The 18,104-nt window shown below is 56.6% G+C and overlaps 1 protein-coding gene across 1 annotated transcript; it reads right to left on the bottom strand.

Annotated features, from left to right (window-relative positions):
- Positions 1-551: 551 nt before the first annotated feature.
- DOLPP1 (dolichyldiphosphatase 1) lies at positions 552-10,240 on the bottom strand. Its single transcript, XM_081237366.1, has 8 exons — positions 10,149-10,240; positions 6,279-6,379; positions 5,972-6,056; positions 5,774-5,873; positions 5,444-5,542; positions 4,419-4,547; positions 3,845-3,934; positions 552-2,010 (listed from the first exon to the last, which is right to left on the bottom strand). Exons 1-8 carry the CDS (start codon positions 10,222-10,224, stop codon positions 1,974-1,976), a joined length of 717 nt encoding a protein of 238 aa, XP_081093492.1. The 5' UTR covers positions 10,225-10,240; the 3' UTR covers positions 552-1,973.
- Positions 10,241-18,104: the final 7,864 nt, after the last annotated feature.

The following is an 18,104-nucleotide window of genomic DNA, read 5'->3' on the forward strand; positions in this document are numbered from 1 at the left end:
CGCCTGAGGGTGAAGCTGTTATGAATCTCAGGTTAATGAATTAAAGAAGGGTTAGAACCCCCACTTTGGACGCCTGAAATGACTTGTGTTCTTTTCACTCTTACAAGGCATCCAAAACCCAGGTCAGTTTGCAGCTATTTCTTCCAAAGCACGATACTCACCTGTCCGCACACTAAAGAAGCACTGAATTCAGCAAGGAGTGGAGGTGTTTATCCTGGCAGAGGCTTAGGAAGGACATGCTGATTGTCCCAGTCTTCAAGGGCTGTCACATGAAGGAGAAGCTAGGCTTACTGAGAGCAGAACCAGCCAGCGCCACAGGGGGAGGTAGACTGGGACTAAAAAAACTCAGTGGAAGGGAGCTGTCCTCAGACCCCAGTGGGGTATGTCACAGAGGCCATTCCAACCCTGGCTTTGGGGGCTGGAGGGAACTAGGTGTCTTGGAGATGCGTACGATCTTCTGGTCTTAACTGTGCCCTTGTCCCTCGGGTCGTGTCCCCGCACAGCCACGTCCCCGCCTCCTCCCATCAGCTCAGTCAACATGTTCAAGCTGCCAGAGTTCAAGATTTTATTTTAAAACAATAGTAAACAATTTTCATTGATTTTTCTTAAGTCAAACCACCTCACACTTGGCTTATCTCAGGCAAAAAGTAAAAAATAAAAATGAGAAGGGAAGGAAAGGAAAATGTGGGGACTGACCAACCTTCCCCAGAAACAGGCCCCTGGTCCTGGCATCTGGAATGGCTTTGGACACTGTCTTTAACAAATGAGAAAAGAAAGCACCAAAATATTGTGCTTCAGCAGCAGATTAGGAACCTCCACAAAGAAAAGGCGGCCGGGGGAGGGAGGGGGGTCGGGCCCTGAACACAGGTCCCGAGCAGCCTGGTTCAGTTCTAGAAGCTTCCGAGCCTGGATGCATCTCCTCTCCACAGCTCCATTTCAAAGCGGCCTCAAGACTGGGAGGAGTCGTCCTCCGAGCTGGGCAGTGGGGATCTGTGAGCCACACCCCAGACACAGGCTTGGGGTGACCCAAGCAGGTTCCCAGCTTCTCGGAGGGGGGTCGGGAAGGACAAGGAATGCTCAGAGCACACAGAGGGGAGGGAAGGGTGGGGACAGTAGGCACCGCTGCCCCACTCCTCTCACCAGCTCCTGCTTCCTCTGCATTTTGTTCGGGTGGAGATGAAGACGAACCACTAGCGGACGGCAGGACAGGAAAGAGCTGTAAACAGCGTGGGTTTGCTCACCCGCACGTGCAGGCTCTTTCGTCAGAAAGGGGCCGCTGTCTTGGGGACAGGGAACCAGAGAAAGCCCTTGCGGCGCAGGGTCGATGCGGCTAGGACACAGCGATGGCAGCGCAGACGCCTGCTCTCCCTGGGCCTGGCCCCCACACGGGAACACTGACCGAGGTTCTGGAATGGCGTTGGCGGCAGGGGGGGCATGGGGGTGCTCCCTCCTCCTGGGCCCCCAGGCCGTCTCTCGGGCCCAGGGAAAAGGGCCTGGGAAGCTGACCTGGGCTCCTTGGTACGCAGGGCAGCCCCCGCAGAGCTGGCTCTTCCAGTCCCTCTCCAAAATCCCATCTGCCTTTGACAAAACCAAAAAATAAATAGTGTGCATTTTTCACGCCACCTAAATTTCCTGGCCCTGTGGCCGGAAGTTCAAGCCCTCCTTCTCTACCCCACGCCCCAGTGCCCACGCCAGGGGCACTTTCCGCCCAACTGGGGGCTGGCAGCAGCACTGCGAGGGTCTCTGGCTGTGAGGCCCCCCCGGCAACAGGCCCTCCAGGGTCCTGGCTGAGGGGCTGGCTCAGCCCTTTGGTCCACCTTGTTCATTAAAATTAAAATAAGAAAAAAAAAGGCTCCACTCGGTGACTTGGGTCTGTAGAGGTCTCTGCTTCGTCCCTCTGTCTGTCATTCCATCCACCCTGCAAGGCATCGTGCAGGCCAGATCTGGAGGCTGGAGCCAGCCACACTCACCGGTCACTGCAGTTTCGTCCCCAGCTTGCGCTGTCTGTTCCTGCAAAGGGGGGGCGGGGGTCAGATGAGGGGACTCCTGGCGTCCAGTGACTCGCCCCTCAGCTGTCTCCTTCCTCCCCACAATCCCATCAGAATGAGTGAGTGTCCACTCCCAGTAGCCCCAGCAGTTGGCTCAAGCTGGGCCAATCAGAGCTCCTGCCCTGGGACCTGGGACTTGGGGCCTAGAGAGGGTCAATGTGTCTGCTGGGCCTGTATCACAGGTGCTCAGCTCTGGAGTCCAAGTGCAGCCAGGAGGCCGGGGCAGGGGCGGGGGCCAGGATGGGAGAACAGAGGCAAGAGGGACCTGGCTGGATTCCAGTAATCATGGGCAGTTCCCACTTACAGATAAGCCAGCATAAGTGGGGTTCTGTAACCATCAACCACAACAGACAAGGAGGTAGTGAGTTCTCCATCTGGGATGCACATAAGCAAAGGTAGGAGCACTGTTGATACCAGTTATCGAGCGGATAACTGACTACCTGACTTGGGGGTGTGGCAATACCTGAGGGCAGCAGGGGCAGCCCCGTTCCCTGGAGGGCCTGGCTCCTCGAGAGACCCCACTGGAATTCAGAAACCTAACTGTCCCCACAGGACCTGTGAGATGCAGCCCCAGCCTCGTGCCGTGGCCAGCCCCCTTCTTCCCTGGGCTCCAGCCACACTGGCCTCTGTCTCTTTGGTGGACTCCCCAAGCTTCCTGTCCTCAGAAGCTTTGCACAAGCTGTTCCCTATGCTGAGAGCACCCTCCCTGCCAAAGTCCCGCTTTCTCTCTGCTCAGACCTGTCACAGCGGCCAGCCAGCCCAACCACACACCCTCACAGCACGCGCCGCTGTCACGAGCTCTCAAGCCCGAGGCACTTGTCGCACAGGTAGGTGCCTCATTCCTCGTGTTCCCCCCTGCCGGCCACTGCCGTCTCACTCTGGGCCTATCCCCAGCCCACGGCCTGGCACAGAGCAGGAGGACATGGAAGTTTGGGTACACCAAGGCGGGTGGCGGCCAGCCGGGAGAGGCGGGGCTGGGGGGCGGGGCCGCTCTGGGAGCCAGGTGGAGAGCCTGGGCCAGCTGGGGCCTTCCGCCAATAACAGGATTGCCTGCCCTAACCCCTCAAATCCCCTTTCCTCAGGATCCAGGGCTTAACCCTTAAGTTCGTTAGGATAATCTGGACCATGATGCCCTAGACACATTTCCCGGCTGCTGTGACCCCGCCCCGTGGTTCCTCTCACCAGGAACCCAGGGCTCCTCAGGAAACCTCCCAGGCTTGTGCTGGAGCCCAACCTCGCCTCGGCTCCCCTCTGAACCTGGGAAGGAGCCAGGCCTTCCCGACCCCAGCTGGCACCCCACCCAGGATTTGGAGTGCGTGGAGAGCTGAGTCAGAAGAAGGCTCCAAAGCTGGCTTTGCCCTGACTGGCTGTGCAAACACGGGTGCCCCTAACTCACCGCACCTCAGTTTACCCCTCCAGAGGAAAGTGTCTGGACTAAACGGTCCCGAAGGGGGTTGACACACAGGCCCCCAGAGAATCCTGGCTGCCCAGCTCTCTGCTTCCGGGCCACAGAGGTTAAAAGCATGGCCCTGGGCCCAACAGCCTAGGTTCCCAGCCCAGCTCTCACACCCGCGATCTGCAAACCCTTGGTCAAGTGATTCCTCTCCTCCCCTCTCTGAGCCTCAGTTTTCTCATCTGTAAAATGGGGTCCAGGGGAGGCTTCACTGAGGCAGTACAAGCAAAGTGCTTAGGCAAGTGCCCGGCTCTCGGGCAGCCTTCCAAAACTGGGGGCGGCACTGACTGAGGGCTGTGCCCCACTGAGCCAGGACCCAGTGATTGCTATCCCCTTGACTCACCTGGCTTCTGCCCGGGTTACCGTGTACTCAAACCAGAGTACGTTGGGAATGAGGCTCGTGTCTCGGATTAGGAAGAACTCAGAGATAGGCCTGTAGAGACAGACACCCGGAAATCCAGGACTGTATCAGGACACGAGCCTGTCACCAAGCCAGACTCTCCCACCAGTGCCTGGGGCCAGCAATGCACCCTCTCCCCACCACTTTGCCTGGCCTGTGCAAGACCCAGATGTGTCACCTGTGTGACACTCAGGCAGGTCCACTGCCCCAAGGTACACACAGCCCAGAAGGACACATGCTGCTTTCCAAGTCCCTGAGAGGCCAGGCAAGGACAGAGCCTGGCACCTTGGCTTCTGGGCTGAGAAAACCCCTGGGGGAGATGGAAGCCAGGCGAGCAGGGCCTGCAGCCCTATGCCCACCAGAGGCCTGGGCACTAGGGCCCTCCCAGGGAGACTGAGGCTGGGGTCAGGACGCCTGGGTCCTCCCACTGATGGCCCCTTCGCAGGAGAGGGCACGCGCCATAGTGCCTGGGAAGGTGGGGGGAGGGGGGACAGCAGCAGGGGCAGGAGGCAGTTACCAGGCTGCTATCCTAGGGAACAGGGGGGTGAGGACCTCCTGAGTGAAGACGAACCAGGCGATGGCCATGAGGCCTCCAGCGATGCCCCCATAGAGCACCTGGCTCCAGGTGTGGTACAGCAGGTAGACCCTGGGCCAAGGACAGAGGGAAGTTCATGAGAGCCAGCCAGAGACAGTCCTGCATGGCCTCCCCGCACGCCTGAGTGCCAGCTTCCCTGGACCTCTGCACACACACGGGAGACATACACAGACGGGACAGACCCCTGTGACCACACGGACTCAGAGCTACTTCTAGGAGGCAAGGGGTTGGACCCCAACAGCTGCTCCCCTGACTCTAGAAGTGAAGGGATGGCTCAGCTAGGATTTGCCTCCCTTCTGTCCAGCCCTTGAACTTGGAGTTTGTCTGCAAGGGGCTCCTCCAGGACATTGGGAACAGACGGCTAACCCTAGAACCTTGAGCCCAACCAAGAGGAGAGAGCAAGGACTGGGTTGGAAGGGGCAGCTGGAGCCCTGGCCCTTTAAAATGAGAAGCCTGGAGCTTCCCTGGTGGTGCAGTGGTTAAGAATCCGCCAATGCAGGGGACACGGGTTCGAGCCCTGGGACACGGGTTCGAGCCCTCGTCCGGGAAGATCCCACATGCCGCGGAGCAACTAAGCCTGTGTGCCACAACTACTGAGCCTGCACTCTAGCGCCCATGAGCCACAACTACTGAGCCTGCGCGCCTAGAGCCCACGTTCCGCAGCAAGAGAAGCCACTGCAAGGAGAAGCCTGTGCACCGCAGTGAAGAGTAGCCCCTGCTCACTGCAACTTGAGAAAGCCCGTATGCAGCAATGAAGACCCAACGCAGCCAAAAATTAAAAAATAAAAATAAATAAATAAAATAAAATGAGAGGCCTGGGACCCCCTTCGCAGCCCTGCCCTACAGGCTCTGGGACTCGGGTCCACAGCGAGGTCCAATAGGGACCAAGATTCCAGCTGGACCCCAGCGGGCAGGGCGTGGGGCAGGGGCTCTCCCTCCCTCTGTACCTGCTATAGGAGACTAGAAACGCCACGGTGAGGAGACCCAGGGAGAGTACATGCCTCCACAGCAAGTCCAGGAACCTGGCGTTGTTCGTTTGGTGCATTCTGGGAAAACAAGCCTGTTAGGGGGCCTCAGCCCACAGCCTGGGGCCCAGGCCTCCCACACAGCCCCGGCCCCAGCCACACGCTCCCTGGGCACCTTCTGCCTTGGCTGTAGCTCCTCCCACCCCCAGTAGAGGCCAAGCCCTAAATGGCATCCAAAGGGCTTGCAGCAAGTCCCTGGCAGAGGCCAGCCTGGGCCAGTTCAGGGCCACCCCAGCCAGGGCAGAAGCTCACCTTAAATACAGAAAAAGGAAGGAATAGACGGAGAAGAACCACATAAACTGGGAATGGCTGGAGGGCATCCCGTACTTGATGCCCACTGCCGTGTGGGGACCTGGTGGAGACAGAGAACAAGGCATGATGGGAGGATGCAGGCCTCCCAGTAATGCCCTAACCTGGGGGACCCGCAGACCCCCAAGGCCTGGGCCCTACCTCCACAGGGCCGTGGCTCCTGGATGACGTGTTTGATCAGCCAGTTGACCCCCTCGTTCAGTGCCAAGCCCCCAAGGAACGAGATCTGCTGGGAAGATGTACGGTCAGCAGGGCCTCTGTGTGCTTGCTGGCTGCCGCCCAGCCTGAAGACCGTGGCCGCCCACTGAACCTCCAGCCCAGTGGACAACCTGGAACCAGCCAGGAGGCTCCAGACGCCTCAGGAAAGGTGGAAGCAGGGAAGGGAAGGCAATGCCCCGGGAAGGAATGGTGAGGCCCCTCCTCCCTGGGGTGGGAATGACTCCCTCACCGTGTGCAGCTCCCGCTTGAAGATGATGAGGGTCACAAAACCAACGATGACAAATATGGGGCTGAGGCTCAGGTAGGCGAGGAGGTGGCCAGAGAGATCACCTGGGCAAGACAGGGAGAACAGGATGAGGGCAGAGTGCGGCCATCTTGAAGAGGGCCAGCAAGCCAAGGAGGGCCTCAGTCAGAGAGGTGGTCCCAGCAGGGCCCGGAGCGCAGGGCCAGGCGGCTGGGGGCGCCTCAGCGTACCGGCTCACCACACGTCCTCAGTCACGGGCACAGCGTGCTTACTAAGCACTCAGGTTCACAGATCGTGTGTTTAAAGCAGGTGCCTTCACTCTCCCTGTTCTACAGATGAAGACACTGAGTCCCACGGGGATTGCATGATTTGTCCAAAGTCACACAGCCAGAAAGAGGTAGGATCTGACTAAAATCCAAGTCTCTAGCCTGGTCCAGGTGCTATACCCACTATCCCACCAAAGCGGGAATTTGAACCTGGCTTGGTCTGACCCCAGAGGCTGGGCCCTGTCCCAGGAGGCAGCCTGGCGGGCACACGGATGCCTCTGGAATGCAGTGCTGTGCGGAGACGGACCCAGCCAAGCCCTGGGCCTCCAGGGGAACCTGGTATTCTCTGAACACCGCACAGACTTGGGTCTACACTGCGGACTCTGACAGGGACCAAGGCTGGGGGTGGGGAGGAAGCTCCATTGCCCACTATGGCCACCCGTTGCAGTAACAGTTTCTCACTGCCTCTCTACTGGCAAAAAATTGGCTACCTATTGACTACCTGCTTTTTACCCCCTAATAGGTCTCGGCAGGAGGATCCTGAAGCCAACAGACAGGAGCCACTTTCCTGCTTGCCCAAGGGCAGGGCTGACACCGAGTCCAAAGGCCACCCTCACCATTCGAGACAGGGCAGCTATGTAGCAGCTCTGGGGTCAGAGAGTGGTTTAGTTCCCGTGCCAGCACTTGCTGGTTCCACGACCTCAGGCAAGGACTTCACCTCCCTGAGCCTCAGCTCTCTCACCCGTGAAATGGGGATATCAGTAGCCACCTCCTACAGCCCTAGGGTTCTGATGTGACCAGGCCTGTGAGACGCCCAGCTCGGTCCCTGGCACCCAGGACACTTCCATGTTTGGAGAACTCAGTGTGGGAAATGGCCCCACCACCAGCCTGGCCTCACACAGGCAGGAGGAAGGTACCCACCCAAGGCCGAGCCCAGATTCCAGGCTGAAGGGATGGGCACACACCTGGCCTCCCCACACCTACCCAGGGTAGGGCTGGCTTTGAACTGGCCTGGGAGAACAGGCCAGCAACATAGGTCCACATGCTAGTGCCCCCTGGATGACACTGGGTGAGGCCCTTCCTGTTCCTGGGGTTCTGTCTCCTCATCCACACAGTGGCCTGGCCCCCTCCAGCCCTGAGATTCTGGATCTCTCAGCTGTCCAGCTGATGCCCAGGACACTGGGTCACCAGGACAAGAAATGGCTGGTGCCCCCAAACCCTTGGCCATCTCCATGGCCTGTCTCACAGCAAGCGCTACCTTTGGGCCTTCCTGCAGATGCTGTCAGCAACTCTGGCCTCACCATTCTCTGATCTAAGCCCTCCGGTGGCTCTCTCAGCCCTTAGGATAAGTCCCACCGCAATCCAGCTCATCAAGCCCTGCAGTCCTGGCCCTGCTTCCCTCCCACCTTCTGCTCCAGTTCCAGGAACCAAATCCTAGTTCCCTGAACGCACCATGCTCTGTCCTACTTCTGGACCTTTGCACACACTGTTTCCCCCACCTGGGATGCTGTCTGGGTTAACTCAACATAAATGAAGTACCCACCACAGTGGGAAAAATTTAAAAAATCACACTCTTGCTACTGCAGAGCTCTCAGAATCTGTAACCAGGGCATTGTTCGTGACACCACTCATTAGTGGAGCTATCTGGCCTGCACCTGTCTCTCCCTCTAGAAAGTAGGCGCCATGGGGCTTCCCTGGTGGCGCAGTGGTTGAGAGTCCGCCTGCCGATGCAGGGGACACGGGTTCGTGCCCCGGTCCGGGAAGATCCCACATGCCGCGGAGCAGCTAGGCCTGTGAGCCATGGCCGCTAAGCCTGCGCGTCCAGAGCCTGTGCTCCGCAACGGGAGAGGCCACAACAGTGAAAAGCCTGCGTACCAAGGAAAAAAAAAAAAAAAAAGTAGGCGCCATGAGTGCACGGATGGGGTCTCTTCACCCCACTCAATCCCCCAAGCCCAGCACAGCAACTGGCACTTAACTGGGCTCTAAAATGATGTTAAATGAATGGAGAATGGATGAAGGAAGCAGGGTCAGTGTGATGAGGGGTGCGAAGGAGAAGTGCAGGGGGTCACAGAAGAGTTAGCAGGGGGACTAGACCTTGAGAGAGGCCCCCAGGTTCAGCCAGGTCTCTCCTCCAGGCACCCACAGTCCCTGCAAAGGGTCCCTCATCACAGCCTGAGTCATGCTGCTCACATCTGCCGGCCTCCTTCTCGCCGTGAGCACCCAGAGAAGTACTCCCAGGCCAGGGAGGGGAAATCATGAAGGTGCCGAGGACTTAAGCAGGTCCCTTCACCACTCCAGACCTTGGTTTCCGTCCTGTAAAGTGGGTTTTTTTTTTTTCCACAGTCCGGGAGTTCAGGGCCATATTGGTTTGTTCACCGTTCAAAATGCAGAGCGAGCCCAGGGCCTGGCATTCAGGAGGTGCTCAGTGGATACCAGCTGAATGAATGATGGGTGAATGGCAGGGAGGCAGGCAGACAGTAGGGCCCAACAGCTGCAGGGCCGCCCCACCCCCACTATAACCCAGAACACCTAGGGTCAAAGTTTCCTGGCATCCAGTCCTGGGGCCCTCAGCAGGGCCAGGTTCTCATGTCTCTGCATGAGTAGGCCCTTCCTGGGGCAACCAGGGCTCAATGAGGGGGCCCCCAGCCTCCCCCGACACCCAACCATCCTACACATAGATGGCAGTGTGGGCTTGAGAGGGTCCTGGGAAGGTGGGATCATGTTAACTGCAGTTATTTCTTCAATGTTTACTGTATGCCAGGCACTGCACTCAGCATTTCTCACATCTCCTATTTCTGATTCTCACATCACCACTAGAAGGAAGGCACTGTGATTAGTTCCACTTTAGAGAGGCACAGAGAGGTGAAGTCACTTGCACAAGGCCTCGTCCTGAACTCTGACCCCAAGGCCCAAGCTCTGCACCGCTCTACTAAACCGCCTCCAGAACGGTCACCAAAGGACCTCACAGGTGGAAAACGCTGAGCTTCTGGAGCTGTGTCTGATGGGAAGCTCCAGAAGTCAACATCCCAGAGGCTGCCTGACCCCTCACCGGGTCCCCTGAGTTGTAGAGCAGTGCCCTACCCAGGGCGTGGCACCAGAAGTACTCAAACACGAAGAGCTGCCCGGCCTCGATTTGCACACTCCCTGCAATGGGGAGCTCTTTCTTCCAGGCAGCCCAAAAGCACTGTTTGAAAGAAAAAGGCACTCCCTACACGCCGAGGAGAGAGTTCAGCCTCTCCGGCTCCGGGAGGGGCGGGGAAGAAGGGCCCAGGTCCAGGCCAGTGATCCGTTCCCGCCTCACGCAGACCACCGCCCCATTACAGCCCACCGGCGCCCCGGGACCCAGTGGAGCACCCCGGCCGCGCAGCCGCAGAGTGCGCGAGCGAGCGGCTCACAATTTCGCCCAGCTCATCGCCACATCACTGCGCCTGCGCGGCGCGCGCGCCGGCCGAACCCTCCGTGGCTCACTATTTGACAGTTCCCACCCCGCTCCCCCGGCGCCCCCTCTGCGGGCTTGCGCCGGCCGGAGCGCCCGGCACTGACAGGCCGGCCCCGGGAAGGCGTCCTTGGAGCCGAGGTTGTCTTTTACCTGCAGGATATTCGACGTGGGTGAGGGTCACCGGCCGCCATGAAGCGGGGAGCGAGCACTGTCCGTCCGCTGCCATCTTACCCGGAGACCGGGCTTCGCCGAGCAGCCAATGGGGAGCCAGGGGGGCGGTGGTCCTGACCTATCACGCCGGGGGAGGTGCCGCGCACCCAATCGGAGGCCGATACAGGTAGCGGCGCAGCCATTCACCGTGCAGGCCGTGGGGCAGGCCCGAGCGGCGAATCAGGAAGCAGGGCCCCTAGGAGCCAGGGAGCCGGCCAAGACGGCGCCCAATCCGGGACGAGCGCAGGTAGGTGGCTAACCAATCAGGTAAAAGGAGGGTTTCAGCACACAACCGAGAGCAGAACAGCCAATCAGAAGGTGAGGCCGGCTCGCGGTGTGGGCAGGGCGGGCCAATCACCCGCTAGCTTGGGGGGCGTGTTGAACTTTGGTGGGAGCTTTGGTTTGGTGGGGACGTGCGCCGAGTGAAGGCTTCCTCGGTACCCGGAGTCAGCCCGGGGTCGGCAGAACTTGAGCGCCCGTCAGAGCGCATGCTCGAAGCGGGGAGGCAACCTCGGCGCTATGGAGTCTGAACTCACCTACTTTTAGTTATGAGTAAACTGAGGCCGGAGACCCAGAGGGGACTTATTTTCCTTTGCCCTTTACTGACTGGCAACAGAGCAAGTCACACAAAACTGACAACCTTTCCATTAAAGGTGGGGGGTGGGATGGGGGAAGGAACGCCCGCGTCGGGGCGCACAGTCGGCCCCCTAAATGCTTTATGGAAGCTTAACTGATGTCGAGTGGAAGCGTAATTGAAATGAAAAGACTCCGTCCCTCATTTCATTCAATTAACACAGATTTATTGATTCAATCCCGTTTATGCTGCTTAATGAGGCATCTTGGGAGCATTTTAAACAAGAGGCCGGTTTTCCACCTATACCTCAGTTTTCCCAAAACATTCCTCTCATTGTCCTACAGGCCTTGCATAAATAGCCACACCTTACCACCCACCTCTCCCTCTCCCACCCTCACTGTCTCTTCCAGCTAGATTGCAGTGCTTATAGTCCAGGTAAAGTGCCCGGCTCTTCCTGTCGTTGAGCCTTTTCACATGCTGTTCTAGTCTGTCTCAGGTGTCTGTCCTCACTTAGAGGTTTCCATGGCCAGGAGAGGGGCCTCCACTGGGCTCCCACAGTTGCATCCCAGTTGCATATCCCCTCTCCTACCCCAGCACTGACCACACTGGACTGTAATTGGCTCCTTGTCTGTCTCTCACAGTAAACAATGGTTCTCTGAATTCATGCGGCGCCAAGATCAGCTTGTAGAAAATGGGCCCTGGATTGATCCAGTAGACCTTGGGTTGCAGCCTTGGAGTCTACATTCTTGTGTCCCCTGGGGCTCTGATATAAGTGGTTGCAGCCACAACTGGAGAAGACCTGGGCAGCATGAAGACAGGGCCTGTTATGTATTGGAGACTGGTCCAGGCCGATGCCAGAACAAGTGCCTGATAAATAGCCTAAGTGTTTATGAGAAGTGAGAACTCGGCGGAGAATGCCGCTGACTCTGTGAGCCAGCCAGGCAGCTGGAGTCAGTACCATGGGTGGGGCTGAAAGGACTGGTGGGATGATGGTGACTCAGAACCCACCAGCGAGCCAGGAGGACCCCCAGGACCCTTCAACTGTGCTCAGCTTCCCACCCGGCCCAGCCTGGGCTCATGTGGGTCAGCTGGCCCCATTTCACTGTCACCTGCCCTCAGATACCTCAGGCACTGCCATCATTAGCCGCTGAGAGGCAGGAGGTGTGAGGAGTGGGCTGTGAGTTTCCCAGAATAGTTCCCTAGGACAGGGCCGCCGTCCCGTCTGGCTGCATGGCCCCTCCCTGGTTAGATGGCATTTCGTGGATGAGCAGTTAGGCTTGAGAAGCCAAGTCCCTGAAACCCAGGCCTATCTGACTACAGGATCCTCTCGCCTCAGGGGGAGTGTTCTGGAGGAAGTGTCAGGGTGAGGAACTATAAAATGTGACGGAGTTAGCTGGGGCGGGGGGTGTTTCCTGGCAGAGGGAACAGCACAGGATGAAATGGGCAAGAGAGAGGGCGAGGTGAGGTGCCGGGGGAGAGGGGCCTGGCCTCCCAAAACTTGGAGGGCCACTCTTGGTGACTACAGAGGGGATCTTGAAAGGTGACTGTGTCGTTTGGTTCAGTTTTGCCTTTGAAAAAAATTAAAATGTAACACTCATAGAGGAAAATCCAGAAATCCAATGTGTATAGCTTGATGAAGTTTCACAAACTAAGCACACCTGTGTTAGCGCCCCCAGATCGAGAACCAGAACCCCAGGAGCTCCTGACACCCCATCTCATCACCCCAGGGTGACCACCATCCCATCCGCTAGCACCATATATTAGGTTTAGTCTGATCTGTGTACTTTCTATAAGCCGAATACTACAGTACGTACTTCTGGGGCGTGGCTCCTTTCCCGGCATTGTGTTTGTGAGATCCATGCTGCAGCCTCTAGTTGTAATTCGTCTGCTCTCCCTGTGTAGTGTTCCACGGTGTGAACACACCATGTTTATTGGTTTCTTTTCCATTCGACTCGACTCTTTTTTTTTTTTTTGGCCACACCACACAGCCTGTGGGATCTTCCCCGACCAGGAGTCAAACCCGTGCCCCCTGCATTGGGAGCGTGGAGTCTTAACCACTGTGCCACCAGGGAAGTCCTTCCATTCAACTCTTGCTGGACTTTGGGGTGTTTCCAGGTCTGGGGTGTTAGGAATGGTGCTGCTAGGAACAGCCTTGTGAAGATCTTTGCTGTACAAATGGATGCTTCTCCGATGGTGATGCGCCTAGGAGCCAGTGCGGGGTCCCATGAGATGGCAGAGATGACAGGACAGACCTGCCATGTGGATGAGGAACTGGGTGGTGCAGGCATGAATGCTGTGAGGGGAACCATGGGAAGCTGCAGGAGCCACCTGCCTCCTCCCTGAGCTGAGGGGTGGACCAGTGATGCCCCTGGTATGTCTCTGAGCATCCTGGGAGGTGCTCCATCCTTAGTCACTCATCTTAGCTCCACTACAGCCTGGGAGGCAGTTTTTAATGCACCCAGTTTATAGCTGAGGACAGTAAGGCTCTGAGCGTCCCACTGTTTGCCAAGTCCACTGGCTAGTGTGTGACAGAGCCACGATTTGAATCCAGGTCTGCCTGAGGGGCAGGCCCAGGTTCTGAACCACGCTGCATCCCATCAACCAAACTGCAGGCTGCCTCCTCCCACTGCCCAGAGGAGTCCTCAGACAAGCCGCAGCTGTCCCGGGCAGGGCTGGCCTTTCACTTTGGCCTCTCCTCTGGAAGGGAGTTCACAGACAGTGCGGCCCCCGGATTTGAGGCACAATGTCTTACTCTGTGCACCACACCCCGGCCACCCTGGCATGCGCTCCAAGTCCCTAGGAAAGAACTCTTCCCCTCTCTGGGCCTGTTTCCCCCAAATGCGTCAGCTGCCACCCTCTAGATTAGAGGTTCGTTCGTGCACTTCCGGGACTATCTGAGCTCCTAGGTGGTGCCAGACCGCGTCTGGGCATCAGGGATGAAGGGAGAAAGACGGAGAGGAGCACGGGCGCCGCCATCGAGAAACTGTCCTTCCCATGGAGGATGTGGGACTCCTGGATCCTAAAGATGCCAGTGGGAAGGACGAGTGGCCTCAAAGTAGAAGTGACAGTTTTGGCTTCGAAACCTCTGAGCGGAGCCATTCACTGTCTGTGTCTTAGAATACAGGCTTCTAGAAGTCAGGGCCTAGCGTTCCAAACACCGTGGAGCCAAGTCCTCGAGACACATTGTCTGGCTCAGTCTCCCAAGCCACAGGCTCCCCTGGTTTGTGGCATGTGCTGATTTCCATGGTGTAAATACTCTCTCCTGGGGCCACTTGCCAGCCACCATCACGATGGTACGGAACAAGGACTTGGGAAGAGATGCACAGTCCGCTCTCGCCAGCAGATGGGGTGCAAGCTGGCTCCAGAGCCTCCACCGCTGCCTGTGCAGCACCTGGCGCAGTGCTTGGCACACACAGTAGGTGCACAGGAAGTACTTGGTGGACAGATGATCCTTCTTCACCTGTCCTGTCCCATTTGCATACACGCCCTGGGAGCCATTTATATTGTAATCGAAACCACTGTTTACTGAGCACTTGATGTGAACCACAAATTGGGCCAAAGACGACACTACGAGATCTTACCCTCCACACCTGCCTCAGGCTGCATGAGAATCAGTCTCACAGGCGATGCAGCAGAAGCCCTACGGGTTCAGGACATACGGGTGTCCACGCTGGGGCTGCTGTGTATTCGCTGTATGCACTGGGGCGGTCATCCTCCACTCTCAGTTTCCCCTTTCATCAACAGGGGGGCTGGCATCAGTCACCTACTGCTGTGTAACAAGCCAGTCCCAAACCTAGTGCCTTAAGACCACCACCATTTTATTGTTCAAGATCTGCAACTTGGGGGCTTCCCTGGTGGCGCAGTGGTTGAGGGTCCGCCTGCCGATGCAGGGGACACGGGTTCGTGCCCCAGTCCGGGAAGATCCCACGTGCCGCGGAGCAGCTGGGCCCGTGAGCCATGGCCGCTGAGCCTGCGCGTCCGGAGCCTGTGCTCCGCAACGTGAGAGGCCACAACAGTGACAGGCCTGCGTACCGCAAAAAAAAAAAAAAAAAAGATCTGCAACTTGGCTGGCTCAATTCTGCTGGGTCACTAATGCAGCCGGTGACTCGACTGGGCCTGTGTGGTCCAAGGGGCCTCCCTCAAATCTGACACTTAGCTGGGGCTGCTGGCCCGGGTGCCACGTTCTCCTTCATGTGGCCTCCAGCAGAAGAGCCAAGGTTTTCATGGCCGCAAATACTCTCCAAGAGGGCAAGCCCCAATGCACTAGAGCTCACCAAGCCTCTGCTTGCATCACGTCACTCTTGTTCCACTGGCCAAAGCAGGTCACATGGCCAAGGTCAGAGCTGATATGGGAGAGGCCTATACAAGGACATGGATTCCAAGAGGCACGATTCGTGGGGGCCGTGACTCTTTAACAGTCCACTGGCCGCCACAGAAATAAGTGGGCCAGGATTCCCCTGAGGGCCTTTCCAGACCTGGTGTCTGGTATTCTGAGCTTCCTGGGACTTGTTATGCTACAAAGGAAGTTCTTGAAGACTGATTCAGGGTGTGGTGGGGGGATGCGAAAAGGACCCAGGAGCCAGCTCAAAGGGGCTCCCACTGGGAAAATCTGTGACCATTTGAACATCAGAAAACTGATTGTAACTGATTGTAAACATCAAATAAATAGTAACCTACGAGTCCACAGTGGTATTCAAAAAAGAAGAGGTAAAACTCTTTGCGGAATGCTATTCAGCAACAGAGAAATAAAATACTGATACATGCCATAAAAGGGATGAATCTCAAAAACATTATTCTATGTAAAGAAGCCAAGCACAAAAGATCACATGTTGTATGACTCCATTTACAGGAAATATCTGGAAAAGGCAAGTCATGAGAGAAAGTAAATTGGTGGCGGCCTGGGGGCTGCAGTTGAGCATAAGGGGTCTTTTGGGGTGATGGAAATACTCTAAAACAGGGGTCCCCAACCCTTGGGTGATGGACCGGTAGCGGTCCTTGGCCTGTTAGGAACCGGGCTGCACAGCGGGAGGTGAGCAGTGGGCGAGTGAGTGAAGCTCCATCTGTCTTTACAGCCGCTCCCCATCGCTCCTGTTACCGCCTGAGCTGCACCTCCTGTCAGATCAGCGGCGGCATTAGATTCTCATGGGAGCACGAACCCTACTGTGAACTGCGCACGCGAGGGATCTAGGTTGCGCGCTCCTTATGAGAATCTAACGCCTGATGATCTGAGGTGGAGCTGGGGCAGTGATGCTAAGTGCTGGGGAGCGGCTGCAAATACAGATTAGCAGAGGGGTTTGACTGCACAGAGACTGTAATAAATCAGTTGCTTGCAGACTCATATCAAAACCCTATCAGTGGGCTTCCCTGGAGGCGCAGTGGTTGAGAATCCGCCTGCCGATGCAGGGGACACGGGTTCGAGCCCCGGTCCGGGAGGATCCCACATGCTGTGGAGCAACTAAGCCCGTGCACCACAACTACTGAGCCTGCGCTCTAGAGCCCGCGAGCCACAACTACTGAGCCTGAGCTCTAGAGCCCACAAGCCACAACTACTGAAGCCCATGCGCCTAAGAGCCCGTGCTCCTCAACAAGAGAAGCCACCGCCATGAGAAGCCCGCACACCGCAACGAAGAGTAGCCCCTGCTCGCTGCAACTAGAGAAACTTTTCTATACATTAAAAATTTTCAAAAGCACAGAAAAATTTTAAAACGTACAGTGGTCCCTGCTTATCCAGTTTTGCTTTCTGAGACTGCACTTACCCTCAGTCAACCATGGTCCGAAAATATTACATGGAAAATTCCAGGAATAATTCATAAATTTTAAATTGCGCACTGTTCTGAGTAGCATGATGAAATCTCGTGCCATCTCCAGCCATCCTGCTCTGTCCCCTGGGATGCGAATCATCCCTCTGTCCGGCGTACCCATGCTGTGTACACTACCTGCCCTTTAGTCACTTAATAGCCATCTGGGTTATCAGAATGACTATCACAGTATCACAGTGCTTGTGTGTGAGCAATCCTTATTTTACTAAATGGTCACCCAGCACAAGAGTAGCGATGCTGGCAATCCAGATATGACAAAGAGAAGCTGTCGGGTGCTTCAAGTGAAAGTTTTCAACTTAGTTAGGAAAGGAAAAAAATCATGTACTGAGGTTGCTGAGATCTACAGTAAGAACAAATCTTTTATCCATGAAATTATGAAGAAGGAAAAAGAAATTTGTGCTACTTTTGCTGTTGCACCTCAAGCTGCAAAAGTTACAGCCAGTGTGTGATAAGTGATTAGTTGAGATGGAAGAGGCATTACATTTGTACAACATTTTGAGACAGACCATATTCACGTAACTATTATTACAGTATATTGTTATAATTGTTCCACTATTCTTGTCATTAACCTCTTACTGTGCCTGATTTATATAAATTAAACTTTAGGAGTTCCCTGGCGGTCCAGTGGTTGGGACTCCGTGCTTTCACTGCCAAGGGTGTGGGTTCAGTCCCTGGTTGGAGGAACTAAGATCCCGCAAGCCACGCAGCGTGGCCAAAAACTAAATAAATAAATAAACTTTATCATAGGTATGTATATATAGGAAAAAACATAGAATATATAGGTTTCAGTACTATCCATGCTTTCAGGCCTCCACTGGGGGTTTTGGAATGTATCCCCCGCCCATAGAGGGGATTACTGCACCTTTCAAATAAATTTTGTGATGTCTGACCACCCATGAAAACTTCTGAACACCTGGTAAGCTCAGATCTGCTCCATTCCTGCTCCAGCCCTCCCCGCTGGCTCTTACCCACTCAGCCATTTACAGTGACCGAGAGGCTGAGTCTGCATCCCTGCCGGGTCCCGTGCCTGTATCTTTTTTTTTTTTTTTTTGCGGTACGCGGGCCTCTCACTGTTGTGGCCTCTCCCGTTGCGGAGCACAGGCTCCGGACGCGCTGGCTCAGCGGCCATGGCTCACGGGCCCAGCCGCTCCGCGGCACGTGGGATCCTCCCGGACCGGGGCACGAACCCGCATCCCCTGCATTGGCAGGCGGACTCTCAACCACTGCGCCACCAGGGAAGCCCCCGTGCCTGTATCTTAAGAGTTGTGGACAACGAGGCCCCTGAGCTAAGCGACCTTACCTAGATGCTGCCGGAGCAGGATCCACTCCCAGGCTGCCCCACCCACATCTATGCCCTTAAGTGCTGCAGTGGCACCCTCCCCACGTTCACCCGAGGGACACATGGCCCTGCCAGGCTGCCGAGCGGCTCATAGGCTGCCTTCCACGCTGCCTTCCACCTTTGCCCTCCTGGAGCCTCCCCCAAACTGCACCCCAAAGAGCAGG

This window comes from Mesoplodon bidens (genome assembly GCF_964165515.1).
Source record: "Mesoplodon bidens genome assembly, chromosome: 6".
Taxonomy (NCBI): Eukaryota; Metazoa; Chordata; class Mammalia; order Artiodactyla; family Ziphiidae; genus Mesoplodon; species Mesoplodon bidens.